Source organism: Bombus pyrosoma, linkage group LG1, assembly GCF_014825855.1.
Source record: "Bombus pyrosoma isolate SC7728 linkage group LG1, ASM1482585v1, whole genome shotgun sequence".
NCBI lineage: Eukaryota > Metazoa > Arthropoda > Insecta > Hymenoptera > Apidae > Bombus > Bombus pyrosoma.
In genome coordinates this window covers 9424605-9447900 of record NC_057770.1, presented here as the reverse complement: position 1 = coordinate 9447900, position 23296 = coordinate 9424605, and the positions used below count along the sequence as shown (strand labels likewise).

At 31.2% G+C, this 23296-nt stretch overlaps 1 protein-coding gene and 1 long non-coding RNA gene across 12 annotated transcripts; one reads left to right on the top strand and one right to left on the bottom strand.

Annotated features, from left to right (window-relative positions):
• Positions 1 to 1450: 1450 nt before the first annotated feature.
• LOC122568243 (uncharacterized protein PF11_0213-like) lies at positions 1451 to 15418 on the bottom strand. 2 transcript variants are annotated; one of them, XM_043727786.1, is made up of 3 exons: positions 15380 to 15418; positions 4090 to 4141; positions 1451 to 3397 (listed from the first exon to the last, which is right to left on the bottom strand). In XM_043727786.1, exons 1-3 carry the CDS (start codon positions 15401 to 15403, stop codon positions 2064 to 2066), a joined length of 1410 nt encoding a protein of 469 aa, XP_043583721.1. In that variant the 5' UTR covers positions 15404 to 15418; the 3' UTR covers positions 1451 to 2063. The 2 variants fall into 2 exon arrangements, with proteins under 2 accessions (XP_043583721.1, XP_043583711.1); XM_043727776.1 differs by lacking the exon at positions 15380 to 15418 and adding an exon at positions 4266 to 4340.
• Positions 5992 to 13315, top strand: LOC122568317. 10 transcript variants are annotated; one of them, XR_006317051.1, is made up of 13 exons: positions 6002 to 6129; positions 6243 to 6432; positions 6578 to 6951; positions 7044 to 7184; positions 7256 to 7396; positions 8031 to 8209; positions 8279 to 8455; positions 8822 to 8936; positions 9029 to 9315; positions 9967 to 10089; positions 10188 to 10307; positions 10707 to 10808; positions 12191 to 12483. It is a non-coding gene; the product is annotated as an uncharacterized LOC122568317 (long non-coding RNA). The 10 variants fall into 10 exon arrangements; XR_006317050.1 differs by adding an exon at positions 13177 to 13315 and having other exon boundaries at positions 5992 to 6129; positions 10188 to 12322; XR_006317054.1 differs by lacking the exon at positions 12191 to 12483 and adding an exon at positions 9706 to 9852 and having other exon boundaries at positions 5997 to 6129; positions 10188 to 11094.
• Positions 15419 to 23296: the final 7878 nt, after the last annotated feature.

Here is a 23296-nt window from a genome sequence, read left to right as displayed (position 1 = left end):
ATAAAAACGTAGCTTATATTTCTTCATACTTAAAAACACAAGTTTAAAAGAAAATTGAATTTCTTGCAGACTTAAAAAGAAGAAAATTTTTGTTTCTTCCATCTTCAGGTTTATTTTATGTTATAGTATGAAATTATATAGTTATATAGTTTGTCAATTTTTGTTCTGATATTGTGAAAAATCTAAAAATGCGATTGAGTTTGTAATTACTTACGGTACATAGAATTCACAGAATCACTGGTTGAATCAGTTTACATAAATTTCAATTAGACTCATTAAGTGCACTTTGCAAGTGTACCGATATACTTACGTGAAAAATTATACCATAGAATTGACATAGAGCTTGTTATACACGTAAGAATCTTCTCCTACGAGTCTGTAGTTTTTCCCAAAACCAAGTTATATTCTAGTTCAGTTGCTGAATCATCTAGTATTTGAATGACGACGTCAACATCGAAAGAAAACATAGTATCGTCGAATAAAGAATAAGAAAATACAAGTCATCCAGTTAAATTCGTTGTCCCGAGTTAGAATTAATATAAAGGGGAAACAGAAGTGGCATATTTATTTCTTAAGCATAGGTATTCAATTTATAGCGTATCATAAAAAGTTATAAGGGTTATGTGCGTTCTTTGATAGTGATCTCCTTCAAAAAACATGGTTTAGACTGACCTACTTCAGCAGTTCGTAATCGCTGACCGACCAATCGTAATTGCCTATTAGCCGACGTATGGAAACGTTATCAGACTAACTCTGGTGTAAATCGTTACATATTAGCATAAATAAGTTCAAGGCCCATGCGCAGCTGTGCGAATGATGCATTAATTTTTCTACGACATGATTTTGTCAAATAACGTTAACCTTTATGGATGATATTTGTAATTATAAACAGGTACGTTTGTGAAATATGGATTAAATAAAATAAATATGCGGAATTCAAAATATGCCATGATTTTCTATTGAACATTTATGAATGATGTTTGTAATTATGAACACATACAAGATTTATTTTAAATAAGATAAAGATTAGGATTCACAAAACATCTTCTTTTTCACAATTGCAATTTCAATTGCGTGTCTGCCAAGGTATGATACGATTTTCTTAAAGCGTGCTTCCCTTTAAAGTTGCTTCTCCAAATTCCTATATAAATAAAATTATAATTTACCAATTAACAATATTAATAAATTGACAAACTACGAGCTGTAGATTATAAAGTTTTCTTTTGCGATTTTACAATTTTTTACCAAATGGATTAATCAGATAACATGAAATTTGTGAACTTTCATTTCTTTTCTTATCCAACCGGGATCGCTCATTCATATTAACTTGTAACTTGCGACTTGTAAAATTCTACTAATAATATTACTGTAATTCTCTACAAGAAGACTCAGAATGTGAAATAACCAAATATGGATTAAAGTAAAATAAGCGAATAAAATTCACAAAACATTTTCTTTTACAATTTCACGTTTGATTTATTCAATAAGTTACTATAAGTTATTTAAATTAAAAGATTAATTATAAAGTGATACAAAGAAATACGAAACACATCTTTTCAAATTATTGCTATACTTTTACGATAGAAATCTTAACTACGGGTTGCTTCTTCTGTAACCATGATAAGAAATTATTACATGAGATTATTTGTTGAAATTTTCTTGTATTATACAGAATGCTCCGTCATTATCCACCTAAAATATCTTCTTTATTTCAAATAATAAATGAAAATATTACTGATAAAAGTAGTAGTCGTTCCAACAAAAACATAACATGAGGGGATGAGTAAATTAGTTCTCATTTTTAATAGAGAAAATGTTTATTCTTTTGAGTTTAAATTCGACAAGATCACGAATTCTAAATATAAAACTTACTTTAATATCTATCTTAGAAATGAAAATTGATCTCGAGGTCTCCTTTATCCTGCCCCATATAAAGACATTGTTGCTACCACCATATTAGAATTATTTTTCAATTCTTATATGACATTTTTTCGCATACTATTTCTCATAACGAAGATATTTCAAATGGACAAAATTAGTGGGATACCCTGTACAATATTTCGTTACAAAAATAAGTCAGACTTAGAATTATATGTACCCGTTTTCTCGAAATCTAAAGATGGGTCAAAATAGAAATAAGGTACATATCTGTAATGAAAATCGCCCAGTCCATCCTCGTAATCTGTTCGAAACATATCACCAATTCTGTCAAAATGGTCATCAGATTTATCAGCGACGTATGGGTCTTGTGGTGTCCGTAACATAGAAAGCATGTCATTTTTCAAATTTTTTTCGAAATAATCATCATCCATAATTAATATCGGTGTTTCGACATTTTCCAGAATTTCCGGACTTTCTTGAATTCCTGGAGCACTTTGCTCGTTTTCTTGATTTCCCAGAACATCCAGATTTTCCTGATTCTCTTGGTTTTCCAGAATACCCAAATTTTCTTGATTCTCCTGATATTCCTGATTTTCCTGATTTACCTCACTTTCCTGAATCTCGTAATTTTCTTCATTCTTACAATTTTCCTGATTTTCCAAGTTTCCCTGTGTATCTAGATTTTCAAAATTTTCCCCGTTTTCCTGATTTACTTGACTTTCTGTATTTTCCGGATACCAGTTTTTCTTATTTCTCAGGTATTCCCAAATTTCCTTCTCTTGATTTTCTACAGGTGTATAGATCGGTCCACTTAATACCGGAGCATCTTGCAAGTTAATGCTGCTATCGGTGGTATGATCTTTCATAGGTTCTGTCTTCATAGCATTTTGTAGTAGTAACGAAAGAAGCGCATAATATTCCGAATTTTCTTCTTTCCCATTTTCTACTTGTTTCGGTTCTTCGGTTATAAAGTGATCTTGTACTTCGGAATAATTATATACAGTAGTATCTTTATCTGATTCATTATTTTCAACGTTTTTTGCACTATCAACTTTCGGTACAGACGACGATTCACTGTCTTTTGTTGGAGAGTCTCGATCGGGTTTTGCTATCGGTATAATGTCGTGTTCTTCATTGAAGGGCTGTTTCTTATCGTGATGCGAATCTTCCACATATCCCATTGCGTGTATCAATACTACTTTATCTTCCGATGTATGCAATTCTTCGGGTGCAAGAGTACTTTCGACAAATGTCGATTGTTGGTCGAATAAATTTTTTGATTCTGCTTCTCGAACGTTGTCTATAGCCTTGGCTTCTATTGAATCGATATGATAACTTTGCCATATTGTGTAAGAAGCCCATCCGACAAACAGTAGCAGTTCCAAGTACAGGATTAGTTTCACGCATTGTATTATTTGTTCACATATATGGTGTGTGTTCACGGGTTTCAAATATGTGATACCTTTCTTGTCGGGAATTGAATTTCCATGTCCCTCCTCCACACTTATAAGCTTCTCTGCGATAAAAGAGATAAAGAGATTAAGTTGTAGTTTATGTGTTGCATTGAAAAAGATTGATGACAACGAATAAAAGTATCTCTAAATAATCAGATATAATTAAATAATAACTGATGGAGTAAAATCACTTTCAGAATCACTTGTCTTCTGCACACTCTCTTAGCAAAGTTCTGATGTACTAACGCTTTAAATTCGCAATTTCTGGGTGATATTTATGCACGTTATTAACATTCAATTCATTAAAAATGCATATTGATATGCTGAAATTAGAAAGAACGCACTATGTTGAACTTTGACGTTGTTCCTTTTAAACAGAAAAATTTAATTCTTGGAGTAATAACTATATGTGGAATATGCAACATGTTTGTTTGTAACACTAAGTGTAAGTACAACGTTGACGTAAATACAAGTTCAAATTAACATTTATAAGAAGTTGAGATGGAATATTTCTTTCGTTTATTGGAGTGTCACATAATAAATTGTAATTTCAGTTAACCATGATCGTATAAAAAGACTGTTGGATGGTCCAAAGTGATTTTTCCATAAATATTTCTATTTCTCAAAAAAAAACCCTTTTTTACAAATTATGAAACGAAAAATTGAAAAAACTACGCGAAGATTAATTAACTGCGCATTGTAAAATTTACATATGCACGCGTAATGAAAACAAATATGAAGAGAATAAACTTACCATTACTGATGCTCCACTGTTCCTTCATGATGAACGATCTGCCATAAACTAACTATTGAGGAAGAAAGAAAGAACATTAAATGGTAAACGCAAAAGTACAAATTAACCTCGACCTGGCAAAGTTTAGTATAAAAAGAAATAAAAGGTCGCATCAACGATAAAGCTTAGTCTCCTACCACAAGTTTCATACTACGAGGAAGATGTCCAGAGGTCAAGACATATCTCCTATAGGTCATCTACAATTTTATGCTTGTTGTGAATAAAGAAACCTGCTTTTGTTTTGCTAATTGTTTTGCTAACTGTTTTGTCGAATACGCATTTCCTTAAATTATGCATTCTCGATCACGATTTTAAAACAACGACATTTTATATCAGATTTGAAACTAAAGTGATTCTTTATTAATGTACGCACAAAGGAAACAAATTAAAGTTATATAACATATCATTTTGACGCACAATATGATATTACATTTTCGTGACGTTGCGCTGTAGGAATAAATTCATCTTCACTTATTACGTAAAGTATGTTCCAGGAAAATATTGTGTACGTTGAATAATATTTGTAATTTTAATATTACGTATTTCAATAATATTAATAATGTTTTCAGCATTGGAAATATTACTTGTATGTCATATTCAGTGATTTGTTTTCACTTTACATTTTCATTTTTACGTCTGTTTTCATTTTTACGTCTGTTTTCATTTTTACGTCTATTTTCATTTTTATCGAGAAAGATATGGAATAAAAGTGTGTAGTGTTGAATTAATCTTTGTGCCTGATGACCTTCTGATTAAAAAAATAGTTAGGGGATTTCCTTAGTATTTTCGAAAATGATATTTTGTAAACAGTTTCGAAGAATGTCAAACAATCGTAATTCATACAAGACAATTTTCTTTTCATAAATAAGCACCATTTGATTTAATAATTATAAATTATAGAGATAAAGATTACTGAAAACTCATGCTTTATTTACAATTGGTATAATCGGGAATATTATCAGATAAGCTACGATTATACACATATAAAACATTATACTACCTACATACATTCATATCAATCTTTCTCATATTATTTCATTATCAACCAATTATTAACAATAGCAATTTTCAAACTTATAGGATCTTTAAAACACATGATTTTGCGTATTTAAATCTCAAATCAGCAATTTAATAATTCGTGGAATATATATTTACTACAAATACTCTTGTCCCAATTGATAAAATTATTATATTTTATGTGAAATTGTATGAAACACCTTTTTTTTTGTTCGAAAATTAAGTAAACAGTGAACGAAATGACTACGGAAAAATTGTTTTCTCGGATAATTTAATATTTGTTTGATAACAATGCAGGTGTACATTTTATATCAGATACGATTAACTTGATAAAATTCGTCAACGATCGTCGTACCAGAATATTTGTACGTTTCAGTTAAAAGCAAATGTACTAAACATGTTGCGTATTTCAAATGTAGTGGTTTGTCTATTATTTTATTTAACATATTTTTTACACAATGGTAAGAACTTTTCTAATTTTATATTTTACTTTGAAACGTGTATAACATATATTTGCTTGCTTTATCTTATTAAATATATTTTTATTCTAAAATTGTAAAAGTTTTGAGTCAATTTCTGTCAAAAGAACGTTAAATTTCGAGTGAACGTCTAGCTCATTTCCAGTATGCGTCTTTAATATTCAATGTGTTGATCGAATAGTGATTTGCGAAATAACTTTTCTTCATTAATAGTATTTAACAGCGCAGCGTGTTGTTTGTCGTATGTATCATGTCTATTTTTTGTCGAAGAAGATAAATTTTCCTTTGCACGCGTCTAGTTCAGAAATTATATACATGCAATTATTACATGTGATTATGTAATTCGTGAAATGTGCGCATCAAATAAAGCTATACATATATCTTAGTCCTTCACGTTTTTGTTATATTAGTTTAAGAAATCGTAGACAGTATTAACGGATTTTTTCGAAGTGTATCACGCAATATTGCTTCAATATATTTTTATAACTATCATAAACATCTAGAAGTAAGTATGATCCTCAATTACCGTCGATAATACATGATTTGCTTGCAACATTAATCTTTAACGATTACAGTTCAACTCGCATGTAATTGGGAACTCATAATTCACGATTTTAGATTCAACGCACGGGATTGAAGCAAAAGAAACGTATTCTACTGATAATGAAACATTATTTAAGAGATCTTATTAATTGGAAATGTACTGCTACGTCTGATTGCTGTGTAAATCGCAGTAGTTGTATCAATGGTACATATCAATGTGATCCAGATTATAATTTCGATGGAAGTTTTACAATATGTATTACAGGTAAATTACGAAAAAATATCTATTTATAATCAAACGTTTATCATTACGTGTAAAAATTAATTACTCGATTAATTATAATAATACATTAGTTTGTGATTTCTTTCAAATGTGAAACACATTGAAATTGTCAATTTATGTCTTGTAGGACAATGGAAAAATAGATAAAATAATTCAACTCAATAATTGAGAAAAGTGTTTAATTTAAGTGTTAAAATGACTAGAACAAGCATAGAACGTATGAGCAAATCACAGACTGGGAATTGGGAAAATACAATGATCTAATTAGCTTATTTTATCTTTGACGGTGTAAACAAATGACGGAGAAATTGGAATTTAATCAGGAATAAAACTTCTGGATAAAAATTTAGTAATATATAATTATATGTAATGTATTTCGATTTTTGTTCTCGTCTTTCAATCTTTCTTTCACAGGAACGTTTGCAAAACTTCGATGAATCGATTTTCCATTAATCGATGTTGTAACAATCGAGCTTCTACTGTACTATACGTTAGAACGAGGTTAGATAAAATATTCCGTTTACTCATAAAGTCATTATACGTCATCGAGCGTCGTTATTAAGTTGTTACGTTTATTTCTGCGATATTTATAGTTATCAGCGCGTATGGTGACGATTGCCAAGAATCGATGCAGTGCTCTGCGCATTTATCGAGAGGTAGAATATGCAGAAATGGAATTTGCGTATGTGTTGAGGGATATTATTATATACATGGAAAATGTCGTGCATATTTAGGTATATCGTGCATTTCACAATATTATCTACATAATAATATCGCAAACTTCTCACGAAATAAACTTTTACAGGATTACTCGAAAAATGCCAAGAAGACGGCGATTGCTATGTAATCGGCCATTTTCAAACCTCACGTTGCATAAATAACATTTGCAACTGTAGTCCTGGATATTATCAGCGAAAATATAGAACTTGTCGTCCAGGTGCGAAAGGTAGGTTTTTCTGATTCTAAAATAATAACAACTGATAAAATATAATCATATCACATCAAAACACGTTTATACGTTCCAGTCTCATAAAGTAGGTTATTGTAAACTGATGATTTATCCTATTCTATATACATCTAATGTATACGACACATTATTGTCCGTTTTTTACGGTATTATACAATATATGCAAGTATTAAACAGAAAATTTATCAATATGAGGAAGAAGATATTTTGCAATTATTCAGTAGATCATTTTTTCAATCGGAGCAACTGAATAAAATAGTAATATAGTATAATATAGTAACTTACAGATGGTCGTAAGAATATAATATAGCGTAAGAAATTTGAAATAAGAACCTATCAATCTCCTTGTAATAGATTATGAGCCAAAAGTACAAATAAGATTATTATATTATATTATATTTTTCCAATCAGAGAAACATTCAATTCGTAACGTTGTTATAGAATTAAAAATTTTCTTTATACTTCATTTAATCAATACTTTTTCAATAACTTAAGTAATCATAATCTCTTTAATATAACTTTGATTCAAATGTTCATGTTTCTCGTCATAATCATTGTTACTAATAACAATTTTTAAATTTTCTTCGATAATTTCGATATTTTTATTGCATAGTGTATGGCAAAAGATGTATCATAAATAACGATTGCAAAGGATGGACCAACAACTATACTACGTGTTACGTTACAACTACGTGTAACAACTATATATGTGATATTTCGCAGACACGTGAAAATATGTCAACACTCTTATATAATAATAATATTGACAAAAAAAAAATACAATCAAGAAAGGTTTGTAAATACATTTTTTATTAATATGAGAGTACTTTCATTTACTAATATGGGAATTAAAATGACAAGGACAAGAATGCAAAGTTTAGAGTGTACATTTTTTATCCTAAAGAGGATACAATATTTAAAAGAAATGTTCAAAGGATGCGGACTGTAAAGAATTTGGAGATGCAACTTGCGGATCTTTGAAAATTTGTAGATGTAATCGTGGAAATCTTTTCAACTAGAGAGAGAAATGTATTCCAGGTAAAATTATTTACTTGTCTTTGTCCATTAAAACTTGAACGAAAAATTAATGGCCACTATAGTTGAATTAAATGTGGAACATGTCCGAACAAACAAATAAACACTGCTTGAAAGTTAAATATCATAAAAAAAGATTTATATATATTTGTTAAAGTGCTCTATCCGCCAAATTCACTTTTCATAGGAATTGCATAGATTCACAAGGTTATCTTTTAGTACAGAAGGGCCGCTAATGGTGATAATGATAGTGAAATGTTCCAAGAGACTTATAACTATGTATTTTATCATTGCAAAATTTTCTGAAATGTCTTGTTTGCTTAAGCAAGAATGAAAACAAATATTTCTTAACGCAAAATATTCTTGTAGAACTTGGAAAACCATGTGTAACTGGAGCAAATGAAATTCGAATCGAAGGCTCGGAATGTCGGAACGGCACATAAACTGAAGAAAGTTGCTTAAGATAATAGAAAATGTGAAACAGGTAAGTGATAGATCCGAAAACTTCCACACAAAATTCTATTCGAAACGAGTATTATTATTATAAACAATAACATTCTTTTCTGTACGTTGTAGTAACTGTACAATATAACGGTACTTGCGAAAATGATGTGCAATGTTAGGCTTTCGGGCTGGATGCTATCTGCAAAGATAAACGATGTGCTTGAAGTGAGAAATCTCGGTTTAACGAGACTGAGTTGTTTTGTTGGACAGAAAGAGGGATAGGTAAATCGTGTCACCAAAACGTAGATTGTTATATTGATGGTATCGACAGTGATTTTGTGATGTAAGGAAGTTATGCTCCTGCCCAACCGGAACTCATGCAACCAGTAATAAGACAACTTGCGTGAAAGATATAACTGGTACGATACGTTTTAAGTTATATCTATAATGGCTCACGAATATATTTGAACAGTCAGAAACCTCCTGAGGATATGTTATGTATGTTATACAAAACATTTTGAACTTTCATTAGTACTTTATGAAGATAAGACTGTGATGATTATATTAATAAAATTTGAAACAAATTTGCAAATGTATACGGAGGCTATAAGATATTTAGTGCAAATATACATTGCACAAAGAAGAAGTATTTAAATTATTACTCATTGTATCAATTAGCCTCGATATTCAGTGGGACCATTATTAATGCTTATATTAATGCTTATATTAAAACTGTCCATATTATATACTAATTTTTTATTTAACTTATATTTAGAGTAAATATGTAACTTTTGTATATGCATTTTCAGATTGGTTTAAAATTTTATCAATATAACCATGATATCGTGTTTCACTACAGCTGAAATGAAATTTCAAAATGTTTTATACAAGACACGCAGACAATATGATGAGTGTCCAAATACATTCATGAGCCAGTGTACATAAAACAGGCTATTGTAATGAGTTATTTGTAAAATGCTGCTTTTTATACGTTGAAACTAAAAATCATCGTGCAGTAATAAATTGTACAGTTTTTGTAAACATTGATATTATATGTAATTTAATTCCAGATCTTGGAGATATTTGTGAAGTAGATAACGATCGTACAAAACGGATCAAGAATGCAAAATGTACAGACATGACTTGTGTTTGTATAGATAATTATTACGAGTTAAACAAGCAATGCGTGCCTGGTAATTCTGACTTTCATTGTTGTACTTTCAAACGATATCATTTCTTATCTAAACATACAAATAAGTCAGAGATTTTATTAAAATTATCTTTCTTCCAGGTCTCAATTCCAGTAGTATTTCCAATGCTAGTTGTGTACCAAAAGATTCAATATGCAGATCTAATGATTGCATTTGTAAGGAACAGTGCATTGCTGAATTAGTCAACATGTGTGTTTAAGGTAAGAACCTTCTTTAAAATATATATCAAAATGTAACATAAGTCGTTTATTTTTCGAAGCGAAATTTTATTGAAAAAATGATCATATTTGATGGAAATTCATCGTTTTAAATACAAAAGATAGATTTTCTTTTACATCGTTTAAGATACATGGAATAATACATATGTATGTAACTGCGAATGTTTACGCAAATTCATGTTTTTATGCATCTATATAATTAAAAAAGAAGAATCTAAATGAAGATTTGTTTCACCTACTAAATATTATGACTACTTTACTTTCGTTATTCTATGCATTCTGTACATTTTTGCACTTTTCAATTCCTCATAAATGCACAAACATCCGCAAGTCTATAAAGAATGTAACGTAATAGCAAGAAATACAATTATATTTTTTTAGCCCTTTCGTATGGAAAACCTTGCGATAAAAATATTCAGCGTTTTGCTGCGACTTGTCCTGAAGGTTATCATTACAAGTTCAAGAAATGTTTCAAACGCAAAGGTACGAAAATATATATGTCGGAGAAAGCTTCGAAGTATGGGCGTCTGATGAACCTTCACTCGAATTCACCATCGTGGTTATGTATTCTCGCTGATCGTTATTAGTTCCGAGGTGATGATTACAAGAGGTTACAGGTAATAACGGCAATCGGAAAAACGAGAGATCGATGACAATGAACTTAGGTTCGATACGAATCCACGGCCACGGGAAGACGAATCCGATATGATACACGATCCTGCTGTGACTCCCCGTACAAATGGAACTGCCCTTGTATAGTCTTCTCCCCACCTCTCGAGTCAATCTTTGTTTTTAAGGAGAGCTGCATAATTATTCCATATCTCTGTTGTTACATGTTCGTCCCGTGACTCATTATGTCACCTCGAGCCCAAGCCCATCGTCATAAACCCTAAGTACACATAATCGGATTAGCGTCTTACAACTATTTCCTATTTTTATTGCTTAAGGGTAGCTACAATAAAAGTCCGGGCTAGGGTATTGGAGATTTTCCTTATCACTCCAAAAGAAAGGCCCCGATGTCCTTTCATCTCCGACATGTACATGTGTGCTGCGTATAATTTCATGACTCGTTAATTAACCTGTTAACAAGGAAAGGCGAATTAATGTTCACAAATACACCCCATTAATTAAGATTTTGTCGCGTCAATCCCAACATCTTTTTTTTTATTGTGTTCGTGAGTAGCAATTCGGAACTCGCAATTTATATATCTTCTCTTCGTAATGTGATAAATAATAGATCGTAAAGAAATTTTGCATATAAGAAAAAGCCAAAATTTAATCCCATTCAAATTATTTCTGGCAAAGCTCTCTACAATTATTAAGTTCAATTATCTTTTTTCGTTGACAATCAAAGATATAACGTTGTTCATGGACTAATTTCTATCAGGCAAACGTTAATAATCGACTGGTAATAATTTCATGACAATTCATATTTCCATTGCCGGATGACTTATTAAATGCCGGAAATTATCACGTTCATTTCATGGGTTTATTGCAAAATCCGAATATTATTCGCTTCTTTTTTATCTCTCATTCGAGATGTAATATCGTCATATTTTGCCATTACATACCTAGGAATTACTAGCTCGTGATATTTTACATCTACGTAATGAAAAATGCGCAAGAGCAAACAGAAAAATGACGAATTTGCGATCGTAGTCGTACAATTATCTAGAACCAGTTGAATAAGACGTACATCGAACAAACAAGTTGAAAATGACATTGGACATCTAACAATTCGCTGAAAATTGTGCAGTGTTTGCATTCAAAGGAAGTTTACATGCACGATGTTTAAACAAATTTTCTTTCTTCAGCTAGTTGCATGTAAATTAATAAAAATACTTTTGTTCGCTGAATTCTTTCAGTTCTTGGTATGAACTGCGAGAATCTCCGGGAATGTTATCTGAATTCCGGGGTTGGAGCGGTCTGCAGGAACGGTCAGAGCGCATGCGACTGGAATTACATTCAACGAAATGACACTGTGTGCGACTTCAACAGTAAGTAACCTTGACTTGTGACCGATTGGAAGGTTTCCTTGCATTTGATTCCCGACGGTACAAAAGAAACAGGGCGTTGAAGCTTTAACCAGTAGTTTTTTGGATTGCACGTGGAACACTCCTATGCGGTAAAATAATATAACTAGGTAGCAATTACCTTTCGACTGCTCGCATGCCTTCTTGCAAATAAGTTGCGTTGCAATTTTTGCGATTGTAGAAGGCGATAAGACGTATTGGCAAGACTACGTAAACCATCTGAAACGAATCTTTTCGCATAAGAACAAGAAATAATAATAATATTCCTTGGAACTGCATATGTTTTCGTGCTTGCCATATTCTCATTTTTATATTTCTTTTTTACTTCTGTATTTTTGTCCCTTATCTTTTAGTTCTTGGCTGCAGTTGAGCACGTAACAATGTAGGACACATATAACGATATTATTATCTACCTTCCATGCTATTAATTTATTTATTTTAATGTTAATAGGCTTATAGATGTTTATTAAGAACTTCGTAAACTAGTCAGTTGTATGAAGACCAAGAATTTATCTGCGATATATATTAATTTTTCTAAATCACATTGCTACACTACTTTTAATCATATCATTTCGTATCTTGAAATGTGGTGTTAAGAAATGTTGATTATTAATTTAAAAAAAGTTGATATTGAAGAAATTGAAACTTTTTGTATTAGTTACACTTTTTCTAAATTAATATGTCTGTTGTAAGCGTTTTATCGTAGGAGTTGTAATAAACAAAAAACTATTTTTCTTATTATTAGCTTCGCATAGTAAAGTTACTCTTTGAAAAGTATTACTTATAATATATTATATTAATGTATATGATTTTTTCAGGTAGCAATATTACAACCAGTATTATAGGACTGATCTCACTATCACTCCTGCTAACAAACATGTTAATTTAAATCAAAGTTAATAAACACGGTTAGTTACAAATATTGTGCCGAAAGTATAAATAGTAAATTATTTTCTTCTGGATTAAGTGTTTCATAAATAATATAATAAAATACTACGAAGCTTTGTATTTATATTTGATAATAACATTATTTTAAAAAGATATATTTCTACCATATAACTTATATATTATGTTGTCCGAAAAGTTTCTTTCGTTTCATAAGGTGATAATAGACGAACAACAATTTCTGTTTTATATTATTTTATTGAATTTTATTCATTGCGTTCTATTTCTATTATTATGTTCGTGCATAATTCAATAAACTAATATAAAACAAGAAACATTATGCGTCTATTATTCCCTTATAAAACAAAAGAAACTTTTCAGACAACCTAATATATAATTATACAATATAAATATACAATATAACATATATATGTAATATATATTATATATTATATTTATATCGTATAATAAATCTGTCTCAAAGTTTGTTAGTCGAGTTTGCCTATCTCACATACATTTAAATTTATAATTATTAATCAAAGAAACCTTAACCTGCCCCTAATGAATACACATTATTAAAATAACTCAAGTCATAAAATATTATGCAATTTCTTCTAACTTCAACATTTTCAATATAGAAACCAAAGTCAGTCATTACTGTAAAGCTAACGATAAATATAGTAATATGTTTCGTATTATCCACGATATAATTTTTGTCCTTCTCGTGACAACGATATAACAAGTAATTCGTTGGTCTAGTTGGTAATATACCACGAAATATAACAATCACTCTTATCGTTAACACCTTAATATTAGTTCCTGATAAACGTGTTATCAACACTGAGATATAACGAGAAAGATTTTATATAACGCAAACATCGCTTTCAATAATTAATCTACTGTTTCAGAACGCAATATCAGTTTTATTAGTCAGTCAAGTTCATCTCTTGAACTAACTAATGACTCAGAGAAAAACATCTGCGTTCTACAGAGAGTTCTATAATATGATAATCCAGATTGGACAATTTGAAACGTTTTATGTTCACGAGGAAAATAATGTTTAAACGTTACTTAACAAATTTTTTGAGTTAAGTTGTATAATATGGCGTACAATTGGAGAAGAAAATTAATTTACATAAATGTTTGATTCTAATTTTCAATCAATGTTCGAATATGTATATCAGAATCTCCGGTAACAATGTTGATAAAAGTTATCGGAGATTAGACTAGATATTTCAACAATCTTCTGACGTAAATTTTTTTTATATTTCTACTAAAGATCGATAGATCGATAAAGTAATAGATGTAATCCCGCCCTCACGATCTATAAATACATTTACATATTTACAGTTATACTTATATTTACATATATTATTAATACAAGAGTTATATACCGAGCTGCCGCATAATTATCTTTAACGCGTAATATTTAGCGACCTTAGTTATTGACTATCGTACATCACCAATGCAACTAGTGGAATAGATGTATTGATCTTTGGAACACAGCAGATTGTGTGCTGACGGTACGTGACGATTACCATATCCTGATACGTAGAACTTTTTATCATATACGATAACCTCTGTTTTAATGAACAATAATAATCTTTATCGAATGTGATAGCATTCTTATAAACTTCCGTCATTTCCTATGGAAAGCTCTATACAAATAAATTATCGCATATTTAAGTATAATTGCGAATCACAAAAACCATTTATTATATCAAAATAGAATTTTTTAACGATTCGAACTGTATTGATATTATTGTATCGATGATATTTCCAACTGTATAGTTTTAATGTTCTCTCATCTGTTTATTTAATAATTTATAAAGATAAGAATAAAGAAAGTACAAGTTGGGAAGTAGATGCAAAAATCTAGTTTTTAAACATTTAAAAATATACAAATTTCTCAATCGTAAAAATCCTACGGAATTTCAAACTCTCATCGTAGTTTGAAAATATTCGTACAATTATATATATTCGTATATTATATATTCGCACAGTTTATTATAAGAGTATTGTACGGAGAATATGTCGTGATAAAACAATAAGCGGAAAAATAAATGAAACGACTACGTTGGTTGCCACTTTTCTTAACCATCCTTTTATCTCACAATTGACGTACATGAAACTTACTTGAATAGAGCTATATCCGACCATCGAGATCAGTTTGGGAAAATTTGGCGTTCAAGAGCTCAATAGCTGATTCTAGGATAGATTGAATGGTGCGCACGCGATTATAGAACTATACCACAAATCTGGTGGCTATTTTCATTGGTAGAGCAATGCTCTTAGGGGAAACCTCGGATGACGTTTTGCCTAACTTGGATGCGTGATAACGATGACGTCACGAAAAAGAGAGGTCAAGGCATATTTCTTAAATATAGATCCGTTCTGCGACTGACCTCCCATATCGCCTTCTGCCTGCTTGTAAACCTAAACTAAATGATACACTTGTAAAGGAATATACATTAAAACGTGTAATAAACTTTATCACGCAATGACTTTTTAATAGCTGTAACGCGTTGCTTAGGTAAGTATTATGATATGTAGGTGTTATATTTTGATAGTAACCAATTATAGGTTTACAAAAATACTATGTAATCAACGTTAAGACGTCACAGAATTATGTGAACAGAAATTATTCGAAGTAGAGTTAATATTCTGTTAAATAGAATATTTCGTAGCAATTTTAAAGAAGTTAGCTATTTTTATTATTGAAATTAAAATTCTGACAACTATGAATAGACGGAAGAGTCTTGAATAGATATCGATATTTCTGAGCTACCACAGGATCAAATTTGACGAACCACTTATAGCATTGAATTCAATTTTAATGATTCATCAAGGGAAGGACGTATACATAGTAAGATCATTCTGTCGTGTAAATAATGCAAATGAGTTCCATATTATTAACTATTGATCGATTCAAGATTGTTCGGAGATAAAGCGGAAATATATCTGTACTTTTAAATGACACTATCATACATTCAGGTAAATGATCATCGTGTTGCTTTGCGATACTTGAAAAATAATGTGCGATGCAACAATACGTATCTGTATTCATCACGCATTGCAATACACTATTACGTTTCGTTAGATGATATCTTTGATGAGAAGGCGAAGAATAATTAGCTGAACTTTAATCTCAACGTTTCACGAGCTATAGATCATTGACCGATTACAATATGGCAGTAAGCAGTACTATCATTATATGCACTTAATCTTTCGTTCTTTATATTTCGTACTTAGATCAAATGATAAATTTAGCCTTGTCCTATCCAACGTACAACTAATAGTAACCACCTCTCGACTTAATGCGGTTCACTGTTTCAAATATAAATCGCGTTTAGTAAATTTAACTTTCCTCCGTTACAAACCAGGCCATAATATTTGACAGATACGTCCTAGTAGTTTCGTAAATGTCAGCCATTCGACTCTTTCCTTGCTATGTAATTTCTCCATATTTTCTTCGCGGATAGGCCACTTCCGTGCTTCGACCGTATTTTCTTATCGTAAATCAGTAAATTTATCAAACTTTTACAAATGCACCTTCATGTGCAACGAAAATCCAGAACATGCGATTTCTTGCGAATTTCGTAATGGTCGCCTGTATTGCTATCAAATTATAAACAGATTATAATATTTCGTTCTGTGACAGTGACTGCAGAAAGTATTTACGTATTAATTAATCGGATCCACGTATATTAAATTTCATATCGCTTAGTAGTGTTTTTATATGACTACGAGAATTTATTAATAGCATTTACATACTAGTTAATTAGGTCCAAATAGGCACAGTGAATTTAGCATCATGATTTAAATAATGCTTTTATATTATTACAATGATTTTATGAAATTCTATGAAATAGAATTATTCCATGAAAATGTACAATTTGATAAAAAAATACTTCGTTAGGAGATAAATAGAAATATGCAAATACTTTTTGTAGCCAGTGTATAGTATTTTGATTTAACGCTGCCAAAAGTGGGAAATCGATGTTACGTTAACATCCAGCATTAAGAATGAGTGAAAAATTACGTTTAATTGAATGAAAATTGAAAATTAATAGAACAAAGGTATTTATCCATTTGCTGATTTCCTCTGTCATATTATCAAATGTCGAGAAGAAGGGGCGGCATTCCATCAGCCGTAACGTTCGTTCCATTTGTTATTCGCTAACAGTGGAGTGCAGAAGGATGCGAAAGGTCACACGCCAACCAGATGGACAGCTGATAGAGGCTCGACCTGGCTTCTTTCCTCGTAAAATGGGTTAGAAGCCATTCGTGCGATCAGGAAGTGACGCTGCGGTTGAGACCGCATCGGCACGATATTTGAAGCTTCTTCCTCAACGTGTGACTTTAATCTCGTAAAATGGCCAGGAGAGCCTCGAACCTTGCTCTTTTTCACGTGACCGTACTTATTATAATTTGTCTCATTAAGATATTGTCCAAACACAAATAATTCTATTGGCGCGTATATCTTGTGCTTTCCAATAACTAATTTAGGAAGTAAACGATAGCAATTTAGCAGATGAATAGGACAAATAAGTAGATAAATAGAAAAAATGTAAATGTATTATCATAAGTTGCAGTATGTAATGAATTGTAATTATACATTACCATAAAAGAGAATTTAACATTTCCAGAAATTTGTAAAACTACAACAAAAATCATGACATTTGTTGCTATATTTTCTTACTTACTGCTCTTACAAAAACAGCCAAAGTAATTTAAAAAGTGCTATATAAATTACACATTATATCTAAACTGCATCGAATCGTTTCCATAAAAATTGGCATCGAAACTGGCAGATTTAGTTTAATAAGTACGATAGAACAATAGATATTCCATTCTATCATGCTGAAATATTTCAATATCAATTTCTTAATTAATTATATTGTCTCGTATCTCTGCTTCATATTAAACATAATCTTCCCTCCTAAACAGTACGCGTATTTTAAAATTTAACTTTGAAATTAAGCCGCTCCATAAGAAAACGAAATTATACGCTTGTCTACGATTACAGTGCGATCGTATGAAGGAGAGAAAAGGGGGTTGAAGAATACAGAGAAGCGATAAGGTTTAATGCGCGATGAGCGTATCGTATCACACGGTAATTTCGCGTACAATTTCAACGTCGCCGATGCGAATCTCATCGCAAGAAATTCGTGCTTGGTATCGTAGTTGGCTAGCCGTGACGAAAGTCTCGGGGCGAGAAGCAGACCGGCATTGAGAAATTTAAAAGGTAGTCAGCAATCTGTAAGTGCAAATTGCAACGTGTGCCTGAGCTCGGAAGGGTATAAATTCAACCCAACTCTCTACGTGTACAGCGTACAGTGTAATACAGGTTTCGTAAGGAGAACGCGGAACGTCTGGCGAGCCTTTTGTCGCAGCGATTTCCTTGCAGTTGGGTTATACACATTGGATCGCGTGCTTAGCATTACCCTCTCTTATGTGTGTCTTGCGTTATGTGCTAACCAGCCACCACAGAGGCCAAGGTCACCACTGACGATCCTCGACTCGTCTTAAGGGGTTGTATAGCGATCCTAGTAACATTTCATCGACAAAATATTTCACCTTCGTTAAAGCATTTTGCTTTTTTTTTGGTAGATTTACTTGTCGACGAGGATTCGCTGTATTTTAACGCTATTATTTAGGCAGACATCTATTTCCCTTTTGTTTTCTTACGAATATGTTCCGTGAAAAGCAGAATGACAGGCTAATGGAAATTTATACGCTCTGAGGTCATTATTTACTACACTATTGCATCATGTAACGTAACAGTATAACCGAAGAATTGTTCAACAAAATGTGTCACACGATCTTGGTGTTCTTTTCAAAATTTATTTAATTGGTATTGGTAGAAGGATTTATTCTAGTGTAGTAGAAAAATTGTTTTCAATATAGAATCATAATTTGCGCTCATATTATAATTGCTTTAAAAAGTTATTTCCTTGAATCACATAAAATTGTTGATATAGAAATAAATATAATTTAATATAATAAATATCGTATTTAGAGACCAGGGAGATTTCTGTTACACTATTATTATTATTATTAGAATAAAGTAAGATATACTTTGTGCAAGAACGTCAAAGATTCTTATTTCGATGCAAGCTTTCAAACAACTGCGTGCTTTATTTTTTTTTTTTTTACGACCACTTATAAGATTCTTACGCAGTACGCTCCATAGAAACAATGTTCTTGCAACCTTTTACAGGCATATTTTTATAATTGCTGTTTTAATTTGCTCGTTCAGACGCAATGTTTCATAATGTTTTCATTCGTAATTCATTATAATGTATCTGAATCCTAATATAACTGCAAGGTTGGCTTCGCAAATGTATATGGTATTAACAAAGTGCGTTGGAACGTTTGAATTCTCTTATTAATTTCAACATTTCTTGACACTAATTGCGAACAATTTTATTATCAGTCACGATAAAATATATTTAAATACATAGTAAGAAAATATCAAACTTAAAAATAATTCACGAAATCATTTACGTTATCGATACATGTAAATGGTGTATAATTATATCATAGATAAAAGGTGTATTTCTCAACTATTTGTGTTTCTTGCGTTGGTATTTATGTGTCTAATTTATGTGTTCTTGAGAAAAGTGTTTTACATATATAAATTGCATGATATATTGAGGGGTACACATGATGCTAAAACGGTTTCTCGAATAACCTATTTTACGAAATATCAAGGTGACTTTGAATGTTCAATGCCTTGCTACTTATCTTTCTTACTGTAGATAACCTAACTATATACAAATTTAAGATAGCCAGAGCTTAATACCTCCTTATGGAATATTAACCGTCTGAGATTTTTAGCACAATACGATAAGTATAAGATAAGTAAGAGGTCAATAACATAAAATATATTCAATTTGATGATATATGATTTTTAAAAGAAGTGATTAATATAATACAATTAAGCCTAATAAACGAGTTTCTGACACCTATGCTTGATGTTGTTCGATATTGATGCGAAACAGCTTCGGCCTGAAAGAAATAATACTTATTTAAATGAATTTTATATGCGGAACACGCAAATGCTACTCCTACGAATTTATTAGCATGTTTTTAGTGTGGACAAACTATATTTAATCAAAGCACAAGGAAAACGTTACATGAGTAATCGTATTATATTTTTACCCTTTACCGCTCTTATTTTCTTGCTTTGCACATGCTTTTAAATACTGAGTCAGATTTATTTTAGAGAAACTCCTACAGAAAGAGCGAGGATGCCAGAAAATGGAAGATAAAAGCAGCAACGATATGTAATTTAAATTCAATATACGTAGTTCGTTTAATTTCAAGATATTAACGAACTCAAAATACATAAATTTGTATTAATAATATCCTGCAAATGGGATGCACATACAAAGCACGTGCTGCCAACTACCGTCGCAGATTGTAAGCTCGAACTGGAATAATACCATGCATTTCGCAATACAAAGTCAATAATGTTGTATTGCAAATTATCCAGAAAATACTCAACTTTGCGGATAATCAGTAAATGCAATTCGTGATATATCTTAAGATAATAATATTAATCTATAATATGTCTCAATGTCTATAACAAATACAATGAAGATCGCAGTTGCATTTACAATTGTATGTTACAATTAAAATATTGACAATTTTTATTTATTCATGAAGGATACCATAATTACAGAAACGTTTATGTCAGGAACATATGAACAGGTAAATAGTTACTGATTAGAATGGAACAAAAAACGTTAAAATTAGATGAAAAGATGAGTCACGTAAACTATAATTCTATAAATAAATAAACGTACATATATGATAATAGCACGCGCAAAATGCCTTACCACAGAAACGAAGGTTTCTGTCGTGAAATTTAATGAATTTATTATGCACTCGAAAGGAATATACGAGTCTTGTAAGTTATTATAATATTTGAAACTAACAAAACGCTCGACAAGAAGCAACATGTAGGTAGATGTCAATTTGGATGGTGGCCAAGTACTTTCTGTTTGGAAACGGATATAGCTGGTCGCATCGACTCCTTTTTTGGTCGTCTTGGCGGCAACGTAATTACCATTGGTCGATATGTACTACAATCTTCCCGGAAATTTCCAAATTGCAACAAACCGGAGAACGGAAATTCGTTCATCTACCAGCCAGGTATGTATATCCTTTCAGTGATCAAATTTCTGACTAAGCTTAAAATTTAATTAAGCAACTATACTTTTTCTACTTGATTTGGATATCCCTCGAATTCTAAATCTAGAATAATATATAAGTTAAATCTATTAAGGTAAATGCATAAATTGCTAAGCATAATGAATGATAATGTAATCAATAAATAATGTAATTAATAATATCTTATTTATAGCAATATATATTAATTGAAAAATTACTACAACTTACTGTAAAATTCTAGATATAAGATGCAATATTTTGTTACTGTATTTATAATTGTTTATTTACTGTATTTGTTTATTTTGATAGTAAAATTGTCTTCATTTTACATAAAGATAATTGAACTAATATTTCAGTGTAACCTTTGTAGGAATCTCTTTATCTATTGCCGATATCATTTATTGTTAGATATACTTAAAAAGCTTCTTTTTTAATGTAAAAAGTGTAATTTTACATAGATTCATCAAATCTGTCTTAAGATGCACATACAGATCCTTAGTAAACTAGCAAAGATATATGTACATACATATATTAGGTATAACAAATTCTTTTCTATAACAGTAAGAGGTTTAGTGACAAAACGAATAAAATAAATTTTGTAAATTACGAGTCATACCTTGCATAATGTAAATTTGAAAAATTGTACAAAGAGGCTCTGTATCCAACATTTCGTAACTTGTTAATTCACTAATATTATTGATTAGTAAACCATCATGCAAGAGGTTCCACAGGTGTTCTAATATCTTCAGCTAATAATGTATATAATTCTACTAAAAATTTATGCTATTCCCTACTCTCTGGCTCGGTTTAAATATCTTGAATACTATTTCTTTGTCAAACTGCACGCGGTTATGTTTAAGTAAATTTCATTTATCTTTTTCTCGTAAATGTCATTTATCCTCCCTTTCAATTTGCCAGATATTGCGCTGGCATTTAGCAGCCAACAGAATTTTTGTATAACTTCAAAAATTTCCTTGGAATAAATCGTGGTCGTAAATCCACTCTTCAAATAAGTCGCGATTACAAATGGATTTCACAAAATAAATAAATAAATAAATAAATAAACAACATCGAGCATAGCAGTTCGTCGCAGAAAGGAATTATACATCAATGCAATACAATATCTTCTCGAGGCAGAACAATCAAAATTAGAGGATGGTTCCGTTTTTCTTTTTCTTTTGTAATAATTCTTTAAAGAAAAAGAAAAAATTGTTAGATCTGAAATTAAAATTATGCTTATCGTTGCCCAATGTCTCCATATTCCAAGTGTAACAGACATTATCTATTAAGAATTAACAAACAAGAATGTATAACGAATGTGTGAGCTAACTCTCAAGTGATTGGATTGTGATGTGGAAACGATTTTTACTAATCCTTTATCGATTTATTGTTTACATTTATATTACTTAATTACAAACTGATAATATCATCGAATAATAAGACGAAAATCGAACAATGATTATTTCGATTTTTGTCTATATACCACCACTGTGCGTCGTCGCGATCTGATTAGCAGAGTAGCTTGTTATTTGTCCGATTACGTTAACGATAAGCTATGCGCTGTCGATTAAGCGTACAAGTTACTTGCATGGTTATACAACATTATTAGGGGCGGTACGAGGGCAGAGGGTTGCAACAGAGAGGAAATGCGACGTTTCAGGGTGCGTAAAAGGAGAATGCACAGCTTACTAGCAGCCGACGTCAGTATCGACCGGCCGCACACGCGTACATCTACTCACACCGCGCTACGGCGTCTGGATGGTTGGGGATGACTCTCCTCCGATTATTCGATCCATCAGGTCACCTTCCCTTTCTCCCGCGAGTCACCCATCGGATGCGAAAGCTTTACTTTGATCGATGTGTAAACAAAGG